Source organism: Calypte anna, chromosome Z (assembly GCF_003957555.1).
Source record: "Calypte anna isolate BGI_N300 chromosome Z, bCalAnn1_v1.p, whole genome shotgun sequence".
NCBI lineage: Eukaryota > Metazoa > Chordata > Aves > Apodiformes > Trochilidae > Calypte > Calypte anna.
In genome coordinates, this window is record NC_044274.1 from 38,241,311 (window position 1) to 38,253,824 (window position 12,514).

A 12,514-nucleotide genomic window follows, 5' to 3' on the forward strand; every position below is an offset into this window, starting at 1 on the left:
TTTTTTTAACAATAAAGGTAGGCTTTTTGTGATGAACCAGAGAAAACTGAAGTAAAGCTACCGCAGCTTTGTTTTCTCCATTGTAGCTGTCTTTAAAATGAAATTTTAAATTAGGACAAATAGTGATACATACTATAGTCCCTTCATTTTTTCCAAAAAGAAAATAAGTTCAACATTCCAGATGAGATCATTCTTAGTTTTACTTATTAAAGGAGAGAAAAGGTCCTGCCAGCATCTTCAGCACACTAAGTACTCCAGTGAAGAAGGGAAGGCATCAGGGTGGGTACAAGGATGCATCTTCACCTTCCCAAATTAACTTGTTCACCCAAAAGATTAACAGCTCAATGTGAAGGTAAAAGCCCTGTGCCAGATTATCCTGTAAGCTGGCCCAAGGGCACGTTCTGGAGGTGCAAGGAATGCTAATGGAGGTCTGTGCTGGGAGTAAGAGTATTAAAACACCAGGCTATTAGGTCCATAGAATTATTACAGTCACCTCTGCTTGTTCATGAAGAAGGTGTGAGAGTCTGACCTCGCTGATTTGTAATTGTCTCAAAAGAGCAATTTTAAGGTGAACAGCCCTGGCTAGGGTGGACGACCAGACTGGGTAGACACCTCGGGAAGAGATAAGAACTACTGGGTGGAGACTGCTCCCCTTTTCTGAGGGGCAGCCTGCAATGCTGGGACGTCCCTCCAGGCATGATTACCCTGGCCAGGGTGGAGGAAGCCACCTTGATTGTACTGATGCTGATGTACCTGCCTGAGGGGGCTGGTACGGAACGGGGAGTGGCTGGAAGGGAAGATGCTCAGGAGAAGAGCTGATGAGTGGGTGGGGGACTGCACCCTTCTGCAGAAGCTCCCCCCATCCAGGCATCCTGTCTGCAATGGCTCTGATGCCAATGCCCCTGGCTTCTGTGGCAGCTGACTGACAGCTGCCCCTTCAGAACAAAAAGAACTCATGGGTAGGTATGGCTGTCCATGCTGTGGCTGTTTTGTTGTCTCTTCACCCACTGCCGTGTTGCATCGGACCCTGCCTAGGGTCAGCGACATCTTGAAGAAACTCGCTGGGCAGCTGCACCCCTGGTCGTGACTCTCTTTGTCTCTTTATGTCTCGTTCTTTCTTCCCTCTTTCTTACCCTTTTTTTCCACTTCTCTCTCAAATCTTCTTTTCCTCTCTCCCTCTTTTGCCTGGCTCTATCTTTTTGCATGTGTCAATTGCCAAATAAAGTCTGCTTGCACCTGGCCCTTCTATGGTTGGGCTTTGTTTCATGGATTGAAAACAAAAATAAATTTTAATGTTACCTCAGACCGTAACAGAAGGGCCAGGTTTAGACTTTCATTTTGAGAGCTTTGAAAGTAAAGCCTCCAGAAGAGTGTAAAGTTGATAGACTTTATAGATCATTACCTAAAATTTTCAGGGAATAGATACGGATTCATAATACCTGTCAGTCAATGCAAACTGAGTTTTTAATTTTTAAAAACATGCATGTGATGATTACTATAAAGGAAAAGCTTACATGCTTCAACTCTTAGACAACACTCCTGAGGCTCCTTCCATGGATAGAAAAATATTTCAACATTACATTTATGACCAACTGGAAATAGGGCACCATTGTAAGCCAAACATAAGCTTGGACTCTCAGGAATTTCCTCTTTCTTGGTTTCAGATTTGGAAAAAATTTTCTGGTAATTTGAGAAATAGATATACACGTATAAATATATAAGTATTTTTCCATTTATTTATTCTTAATCTTATAATAGCATTATGCAGAAATACTCTAACATCACTAAGTTTCACCTATCTTAATAAGATCTAAATTCTTCTTAGGTTGCTCTATTAACCAGCTCAGACCAACTACTAAAAATAAAAACTAACTGATGTGTATTCATAAAAAGATAATTAAATGTATGAGTAAATCACTAAAAAATAGTCAGAGTAAATATCATGTTATTATCATTCAGAGGAAATAATAAGAAATAAAACCAAAACAAATAGCTGTAATAAATTAGCACATTACCATCAGATACTTTTTCTCATTACACTTTATTTCCAGAGAGCAAGCAATTAAAGTCTGCCAATAAGAAGCAGAAAGCTTTCATTTGCTTGTTTATTTAGCCATGACTATTTTTATTTTCCTCCTTGTATCTCTGTAGACACTGTGATTCACTTCATAACAAGATAGTTTCTCTACAACTCCTGGCAAAGTTCAAAAAGTTGCAACAGAGATCGCCTACTTGGTATATTCTTTACACGACACTTCCATTATGTCATTATAGCAAATATGTTACCTAAAAGCAAAGAGAACATAAGAACAGCAAAGAAACTACTTCCTACTTTTCCTGGAAGACTTTTTTTTTTTTTAATTTTACATTTTCATTTTCAAACGTTAGGGGATTCCTGAAGTGCTGCTTCAGCAGAAGTTTAAATATGTCTCCAAAAAGTTGCTTTCAGCTACAAACATAGGAAATATATTATAAAAGCATACTTAGAGCACTTACCAAAGTTGTGCCTAAAACATGCTCCTGCTTTCTTAATTGATATTAAGATCTCAGATACTTTGAGAAATACTTTGAGAAATAGTCTGTACTTTGTTATGCTGAATAAAATATCCCGTAGCCTTTAGGTGAATTCTAGAATCCTAGATGCATGCCTCACAGTAGTTGCTTCCTAAGGTGGAAAAAACAGTAGTAATATATGTATATATATTATATATATACACACATGACACAAATCAAAATACCACAGGGACTTCACCTGAAAAAGACTGTGGAAGGTAAAAGTGTCTCCTGATCTAGATACAAGTTTTCATGCTCCTAGTCATAGGTCTAGAGATTTCTCATCTCCTTACACTACTTGGTTTCCTGTTTCCTTACTTATAAGTAACCTTTTGTAATCTAAAACATTTTTTTTTTAATGAAATGCAGTATTTTGAGTTAAGACCTGGGGAAGTATACAGAATAGATAATAGATAAAATATCCTACAGAAAAGCAAGCCTTCAGGGTCCTGCTGTGTCTTTTTGTGGGATGATTCGGTACTACAGTCCCTCTGCATCAACAGCTCACAGAGTACCAGTTAATCCATGGCATACAATTAATAGCGCTCAAGATTTCAAAAGATATCTGTTGATTCTGGGTGTTCCATCTGGATTTTTGCTCCTGAATTATTAATAACTTTTGATATTCTGCTCATGAAGTTTGACACTATCATTCTAATTATTTAAGTTCCATCTCCTTTTGAAAGACATGTACTTTGATTTGAGATATAGAACAGGCTGCACATTAATAATTAATAACTATTACCTCCACAAGCAAGAAAGAAAAACAGTAAGCTAACTTCAGTCATCTCTATTTTCTTGACACAATGTCTTAAATATAATAACCCCTGATGCATTTGCAGGGGACACCAACAGACAAAAACTGGGCAAATTGAACTATTGCTCTGTTTTATCTTTTAATTAGGAATTTGTTCCCCCTCAACATTTGGGGTTGGGTTAATCTCCCTGTTTACTTCATCTGACTTGTGTCAGATATGACTGCAGTCAGTTCAGAACAGGCTTGGTCCTACCAGGTACCAGGTATTATTCTTGAAAGCTACAGTCATAGAACAATTTAGCATGGAAGGGACTTCTGAAGGTTGACTAATAGAAGCATCTCCCAGAATTATTTAAATCCAAAACCTGACATCTTCCCTTTAGCACAACATTTAGCATTTTTAAAGTCACTTCACACTAATAGCAGAGCATTATGGATTTTTTTCCAGCATCAGGCAGAACTCAGTCCACACAGCAAATACATTAACCTTGGGTTAGTTCTGATAAAAATGGGATCCCTAAAATCATAATGAATTATTAACCTTTAAAAACCCAGATGTCATGCTACTGAACAGATCAGTCTGCACATGCACCGCAGTAGTAATGAACAGAATAGTTTTCTTTTCCCTACCAGTAAAAGAATAAACTCAAGATCAGCTTTCCAGACAAGTATATAAAAGAGGTGTACTATAAGAAGTTACTTGTCAGGTTTCCTCACTGGAAGCTCACTGCAGGAGAGACACTAGGCAACACATGCAGAAGAGAGCCTTAATAAAACAGTTTCATGTTGAAATGCAGGAACGTGTGTTTAATCTCTAATAGCATAATTTTTTTGCTTCATTATTAATCCATCCAAATAAGCAGTCAGGAAAAGTATTGTTCATCCGCAACACACAGAAACAAACTTCAAAAACACAAAAGAGTGTTCATTATACACTGTATATTATACAATATTTTAAAAATCCATTTTATAGGTGCCAAAATGAAGGAAAAAATTACCTAAAATAAAAGGTAGTTAATATGTCCAATTTGTCATAAATGACAAAGTAATTGCCCAGAGAATTATGAATGCTCTCTTCTGCTACCAAGAACTTTAAAATAATTAATGATAAAACAAAATACTTTATTCAAAGATGGTAAAACCAGATCAGAAGTTCATTACAACTCATCTGACGATGTCAAGACTAATGGGACCCTGGCCAACCTGTAGTTCTTCTTGGTGGCTCTTGCCCTTTTTTGAAGGCAGGTGTGATGTTTGCCTGGTTTCAGTTATTTGGGACCTCACCGATCTCCACAACTTTTGAGAGCTGATGGAGAGCAACAGCAGAAGGATATCAGTCACCTCTCTGCACCTTGGGACCCCAGGGACTTGTGTCAATTGAGTGCTCCTTTGTGATGTCTAACTTGACCACCCATCTCCTAGCTCCTCTCCTCCTTAAGCCTCATCACTAAGAGCAGAGGTCTGGCAGATCTTGCTGGTGACAGAAAAGAAGGAGGTGAGGACCCGGCTTATCTGTGTCTACTGTCACTGTATCACCTCCATCTAGAGTGATCATGATAAGGAGACCACTGCACATAAGGAGCTAGTGATCCACAAACCAGTTAACCTGTGCACACCCTGACCCAGGCTGTGCTGCACTGCACATAGGACTTTGCCCTTCATGCTGTGCTGTGCTGCACAGGTTCCTTGGCCACAGGAAGAACTCACCCAACTAATTTTAAGAGAGGAGCCTGCAGGCAGCTCCTACTTGTCACTGGCAATTACACCACCTGCACTGCCTTGCCTTCCTCTCAAAGTGCAGCAAAAAGTTCTCATGAGAACATTGTTTCGGCTTCCCAGAAGAAAAGACTAATGGAGTTGCTTCCTTGGAAGAAAATGCTACAACAGCTTGAATGAGCAAAATTCGCCCAGCCTCTCTATGGACTGGGCCTTCAGTGTTTGCTGCATGAGGGCTGGAGAGCCATTTGGTAACAAGAAGTTATCCTTGGCACCCTCCAGCAACCTCCTGGATGTCTTACCTCCTGGATGTTTTACCTCCTGACACATGAGTAAGTTCCACTGAGGATGAGATTCTGAGGCATGGAGACTTCTTCAAGTCTTATAGTGAAGCTTAATCTACTGCCTTACTCTAGTCTGGGGTCTGTGACACATCCCACCACAATGTCATGCTCAGCAACCTCTCCTTCAGCCCTGACTCACAAGTTCTTACCCAGACCTGACCTTGCACACCTGAACTGCTCCTTCATTTAGAGGGCAGCTCCCTTCCTCTCCCCTACCTGCTTCTTGTGAAGGGCTGGTCTCCACCCCTTGCAGCACTCCAGCCACGTGAGCTGCCCCACAAAGTCACAGATATTCCAGAGATACTGCTATTCTAGGACCACTTGCTGAGCTCTTGCCCCTCCTGCTCAAGCTCCTAGGCTGTTTCTTAAGTGCACATCTGGAGGTGGGTGTCCTTCTGTCCTGCCTTAACAGTCCTGAGTTATGCCTTGTCCTCCCCACACAGCACTTTTATTTTCTGCCCCTGTCCCACTATTTCCTCACTTAACTCTATGCTGTTATCTCTCTCCTGTGACACTCTTTAGTTTAATAGCCCCCTCACTAGGCTCGCCAGCCTCTTGGCAAAGGTCCTTTTGCAGTATTAGGTCAGACAAAGACAGCTGATTTCTTACATTAACAAATGTGGAACTCAGGGAGCAAGCTAAGTTTTTTTTCATGAATATATAATCTGTTCCACAAGTCACTGAAATCCAGATCTTCACTCATTGGGTGGCAACTGCTGTACCCATATAGTTTCCCAACCACAAACATGTAACAACAGCTCAACTCTACCATAACGAAGCTGATTTCTCCCTGCTGATATTTTGGTCTCAGCCTGTCTCACTTACAGTCTCCAGATCAGGACTCATGACCTGCTTCACAGCTATAGTTTCATAGATGCTGCAAGAAAATTAAAAAGTTACATTTCATGTGTTAACACATTTGTCACTTGTCATTTTCTTTCTGAGTTACTGTAAATAGCCTGTGGGAAAATTCAGTTCAAAAGCAATAAGAAAAACCTATTATCTTTAAACAGTAAAGAAAAAAGTTTCTGTAATCAGAAACTGCACAACAGAACATAATTTAGTTCCCTTTTTTACTGAACTAAACCACTATACTGTGCAGCCCCTCATCAAAATGGCCTGGAAAACTCACATAATTTGAAGGCCATAAGTACAAACTTAAGACCTCAGTAAAAAGAAGCCAGACATTCCTCTTTATGGGCAGAAATTTACCATGATCCAACATGCAATCTGTTTGGAACAGCAAGACTTTCATCAATTTTAACAGGGGGGTTCCACTCAGCTTTTTGTTACCAGAGTTACACAAGCAGATGTTAAAGAGAGGAAAACAGCAGAAAAGACTTCATTTCTAAAGCAATAACCATAAGCCATACTTTAGTCCCTAAATATGTCACCCCCTTACTCAAAATGTGATCAGGGTCAGTACATTAAAAAAAAAAAAGATAACGACCTTAAAGTTGCAGCTTTCTCAGAGGCAGCCACAGTGTTTGATCTCGCCAATATTACCTTGCAAACGTCTTCAACTTCAAATACCCTTTCCTACCACAACTGCCAATAAAACAACTCCCTATCACTGAACGACTAACATAAAAGCAATGAAATAAAATTTTTTTTTAAAGTGTTTGGTGAAGAAATAAGACTCCAAATTTTTCAGGAATTAACAATTAAATAAACAAAACAGTCAACTTGTAGGATTATTTCTTGTTAGTTTTTCATTAAGGAAGTGGGAAGCAACAGGATCAGTAATTTCTACAACCACGTGAAGAAAAAGAAAGCTGGAAAATTCAGATGTTGGTAGACAGTATCTGATAAGAGCAAAACAGACATATAGCATAGCTATTCTCACTACTAGCCACTATCCAAAGCAAGCCTCAATAGGGCTGAATTTTCTTTTCTTTTCTTGCACAACATGAACCCTACCTAAATGGCTTTGCATGACATTCAGATGAGATCCTTTATGCAAAACACATACACATACCAGGCCCTCAGTTACTCTTCATCTTTTTTTTTTTTTTTTAAATAAATCTCACTTTTAAAGAAGTAGGTTTGTCACATAGGTTAAGCCTCAGAGATTGCTCTGAAGAAGTGATATTCCAAGTTTTCAAGGAGGTGCTGAAGCATTACCTACATCATCTTTCACCCATTCAGAACTGCAGGCACACAGTAGTAGCCTCTCCCCTAAGGCATATTACAAAAGACTTATTTCACTAGACTGCTTAAGGAGTGAAAAAACACATCCTAAGCATTTTCCAGATGATTAACAGCACTGACCAAACCTAGCCTTTCTTACTTAAAAAGACACAGAAATCATCTGAGACCAAATCAGTGGTGTTAAGACAGAATTAGGGAAGAACCTTGAGGGAAAAAAATACACATGTGTAGTATCATTTCTGATAGCTCCTACTCCAGCATTGACCCAAGAAAGTCCTCTTCAGACCAGCTGACAACCTTTAAAAAGGCAGACAGAGAGAAGTTACTAGAAGAAAAACACAATCAAGGAGGCAAGGATAGGCCAAGGTCCTAATGCTGATGCTAAAAGGACTAAAACCTTACACTTTTTTCAGCAATTGTCTGGGGCCAAGGGGAAAGGGAAATAAAGGTATTGGAAGGAAATGGCTGAATTTCATAGTATGATCTGGTACTGCTTTGGAAAGTGATGCCTAGAGAACTATTCCTAGTGAAACATGATTTCAGAAATCCCATGTGATTTTTAAAAAAAAGGCAAAGAAAAAAAGAAAAGAAAAAAATGCATAAATGAAGAAAACACAAACTAATAGTTGCCCATTCATGAAAATAGTGGCTAATTAAAAATAAAGCAAAACAGAACAAAAAAAACCATTCAGAAACCAACATTTCATTCTGTCCTGTAATTTATGAAACTTAGTAGTTTAAATGCAATGCAAATCCACTACTTTAGTTCAGCTGTAGAAAACATAACAGGATGAAGTTTCTCGTCTATTCAGAAAGATTCTGGATATATAAAGATTAATCAAAGATTAATATAGAACTTCCAGTTCTGGCAAAAAAGTTGCAACCTAAATCTCATTCAGGGTTCTACCTGGAATAAGGCTTCATCTCTGCTGTAAGCCACAAGAACCACTTTGTTTAGAACATAAAAAAGCCCTGAAACAAAACCAAAAACAACCAATCAAACAACCCCACTACAACCCAATTCTCAACTGCATTGTGAATTTTTCTGATGATTTATGGTGATAGAACTCTTACCTCTCTTAACTCTCTTACCTGGGAACTAAATTTAAAAGAAACTGCAAAAAGAATTTAGTGTATTCTGAAAGAAACTGCACCTAAACTGTAGTATTTTAATGTACAGCATGGTGCAGATGAATGTAATGCCCCTCCTTTACCTCTACATAAGGGAATACTGTTACTTTCTCAGATGCTTTCTTGTTGCCATGGCATCCTTTCTAACATAGGCTTCTCTTCCCTCAGTGTTATTCACCCAATTGCCATTTAACCTGTGGGCATCTTTCCCCCAGCTCAAAGGTTATAAATCTAGATTTGGTTTTGAGATAATATATTTAATCTGTTGAAAAAGGCATATTACTACAAACCTCAGAGTCACTTTGCTAAAAGCACACAACGTTATTTCTAAACCCATGAGAACTGAGGTTATAGTTGGACAGTGAGCAGTCCATCTGAAATCTTTTTGTGTGTTTCTGTTCCGCACCTAGCACTAGAGTTTTTATCTCAGGGGAAAAAGACTGCCAACCACTCTAATTTTTAGTCACTCACTTCCCCTACTTGAATCCTCGATTTGTTCTCTCAGTTTCTATGTACATCTTGCCAAGATGCACGTTTTCTCGACATGTAATCTATGCTGGGGCATGCATCTTCATCAAGTTATCTGTCCACCTGAGATTCTTGGGACAGTCCACCGGGTGGACACCACTAAGGAAGGCACCTTTCCAAGAGGGAAACCTGTGGTTCCCTAATGAATATCTTTAGGCTACCTGCCTACAAGTCTCGCTTGCGGTAGCTGCCACTTCCCTCTCAGCTGCTCAATGCAACTACAAGTCTCAAGCTGCTACTTTTCCAGCCACGCCGGGAACCGCGCCCCGACACGGGAGCCGAGCTGATGCTGTCCCCTGAGCCGCTCAGGCAATTCGCACATACACGGAGCCAGCGGAACAAGAGAAGTGCACCTCTTGCAACTAAAAAGTCACAGCGCATGGGAAAGGGGAACTCTTCCCTTCCAAGTGCAACAGGTTTCTTAACATGACCCCCACACCCTGCACCCGAAGGTGCTCAGACAGAGGAGCCCGGCTTCGGTGCCGGTCGTGGACACTCACCGGGGGAGCGACCGCGGAGGGTCCACCGCGCTTAGCGGAGCCGCGCCGGGAGCTCAGCCGCCGCCAGGACTCTGCCAGCCGCCCGCGGACGCTGCCGCTGCCGCTGCCCGCCGCAGCCTCGGCAGGGCAGCCCTCCTCTGCCTCCCCGGGGCTCCGCTGCCGCTGCCCCATGGACCACGGCGCCACTGAGCCCCAGGACTCGCTCCGCGCTGCCCCTCTTTTTAACGCTGCTGCCGAGACAGGGAGGGGTAAGCGGGGGAAGCGGGAGGCGGGATGGGGCGGAGCGGTGCCACCCGGCCCCCGCAGCCGCGGGACGGCCCGGGGGGGGCTGCGGTGTCTGTTTCGCGGGGTGGTAGCGAACGGTGGGCAGAGGGCGGGGAGGGAAAGGCGAGGGGGGAGCAGTTGCTGAGAAGGAAGAGCTGACAGGGAACACGCAGAGATGCGATGAGAAAAGCGTGGTGTGCTTGGTGGCAACTAAAGCTCCTCATGTCCTACGGCAAAATGGGTGTGAGCGGTGTGAGCGGTCCTACGGTGTGAGCTGGAAAAGCAGCCTGGCGTGTACAGGGAAACGGCCACGGTAAGAGGAAGGGTCAGGTAGCTCTTCTGTGCTTGAAAGCGACAGGTTACACCTGTTTGCTTCAGTGTCTAGATCTTGCCAAAATCTTGCCAGGAGGCATCTTCTTATTAAACTGCATTACTAGTTCTACAGAACTAGATCAATAGTTTCCCCATAGTAAAACTTCTAGAAATCCGACTGCACTTAGAAGTGCACATCTTCCATACCAAGTCCAACATTTCCTCCTCCTTTTTATGCTTAGAAGGATGGATGACAAAAGATGTTATGTTATGACATTAGTCTAACACCCTCTGCACCCCTAAGCAGACTGGTCAAGTTGGTTAAGTACCTTACATTCAGTGCAGACAGATGTTACCTGGAGAGTCTTTTCCTTCCAACACCTGTAACTATAGCAAGTTACTTCATCTGGGAGAAAAATTCTCACGAGTCTTTTAGCTTCGTTTATTCCCTCCTGAGGCATATCACCGTTTGGTCATCTTTACTAAGTCAGTTTGCTTTATAATTTTTAACGAGATCTATAGATTGACTCCTCTGCTGTCTCTTCTATCTGCTAGTCATAACTATCAAATTTCCCAGCCCCAGTGTTTTTCTTTAATTATGCATTAGGGGAATCTAATGATTTCCAAATCCCACAAAAAATTGTGATCAGGTTAGTTTTTTTAAACTTAAGTTATATCTAATATGCTCTCAAAGAAGCTTGTTGGGAGGCTTGTGAATGAAAATCTTTACAGGAATTCATGGGCAAGATACAAAAATACTTATGTTACTGATTCGTCAGTAGCCTTGTTCAATTTTTTGACAGATGGAATATGAAGTTTCGTGCCTTTGACTGTTCAGTTACACAGCACTATATTAGTTATTCATCTCATAGTGCCATGTAAGATACAATTTAAAAACAAGCAAATGTTCTTAAAAAACAACTTTTACAAACCTCAGAATAAAGTAAAAGAAAGACTTAATTTGGTAAGTCTAACACTACACAGGTAGTATGAGTAACATCAGCAGGTCAGATTTCATGAAAAGCAATTCACATGAGTATAGATGTGAAAATATTGTTCGTTTTCAGAAGTGAAGGCTGAAGTTTCAGCCCAGGAAACAGTTTCCTGCTTCTTATTTCGGTCCATAATTCATCTGAACCTGACTACCTTAATACCAGCCACCTTTTATATAAACAATCATACCAGTAAGTTTCAAGTTTTTACATTATCTGACAGGATTTAATGCAATATAACCATGCTTAATAACCACCTGAGGAGGACTGGTGTCTAATATTTATATGATACACACAATGTTTTTTCCATGCATGCTTGTAAACTTTCTTGTTACAGCTTTCATCCAGGCATACTGTATGTCAGGCAAGAAAGTATTTTCATTTTGAGCAGGGAAGGACACGACCATATGTTATGTACACAGTAGCCTGATAGCCTTTCACATTCCACCTACATGTTTATTCTTCACAGTCATTTGTAAGTACATTAAAATATTTATCAAGAATTACAAGAAGGCATATCCATAGATGGTGACAAGGCTCCTTTTCCAGGTTTAAATCTTCAAGTCTAGCAGAGTATGAGGCCCTCTGTTCTGTTTGAAACAAATCTGGGCTACTCAGAGGCTTGGAAGCAGTAATTCAGAGCCTATGAAATGTTTTCATGTCACATTTCATCATCAAGATAGATGTTATATTGGAAGGAGCCACTGGAGGTCACCTGGTACTGTCTGCTGTCTACTTTAAAGCAGGTCCACTTAGATAAGTTTGCTCAGAGCTTTGTCCAGTCAGATCTTAAAAACTCCAGAACTGAAGCTTCCATGACTTGTCTGGACAACTTTTCAGTGCTAAAGCACAGTCTCAGAGAAAAAGCTTTTCCTTATAGCTATTTGGGATGTCTTACGTTCTTATGCTAGGGTTTGTTTCTGCTTCTCACTTCATGATAATACCTTCAAGGACAGTCTGTCCCCATCATATTGACACCTTCCTATTCAGCATCTAGAGGCAACAATTAAGACCCCCCTGTAGGCTCTGTCCTTAAGGCTGATAAAAATTTATTTTCCCAGTTTCTTCTCATCAGTCATGTGGATGAGACCCTCTGCAGACATAAGTAGCCTCACATTTACAGGCTGTAACCCACACAAGGGACCTTCTCTCAGCCCAGAATCTTCTCAAGGAACTCCACAGCCAGGTGTAAGCAGCCTTTGGCTACTTTGTGGATATGCTTGAAAGAGTCCCATAGGATAAGGACCTGAAGAAAGGGTCCAAAAG

General features: G+C 41.0%; 1 protein-coding gene across 1 annotated transcript in view; it reads right to left on the minus strand.

Moving 5' to 3' along the window:
* The window catches only part of TRPM3 (transient receptor potential cation channel subfamily M member 3), a 341,963-nt gene extending 332,112 nt beyond the window's left edge, over nucleotides 1–9,851 (minus strand). Inside the window, exon 1 of the mRNA XM_030466889.1 lies at nucleotides 9,681–9,851. Coding sequence (XP_030322749.1) covers nucleotides 9,681–9,851 — 171 coding nt within the window. The remainder of the gene's footprint in view (nucleotides 1–9,680) is intronic.
* Nucleotides 9,852–12,514: the final 2,663 nt, after the last annotated feature.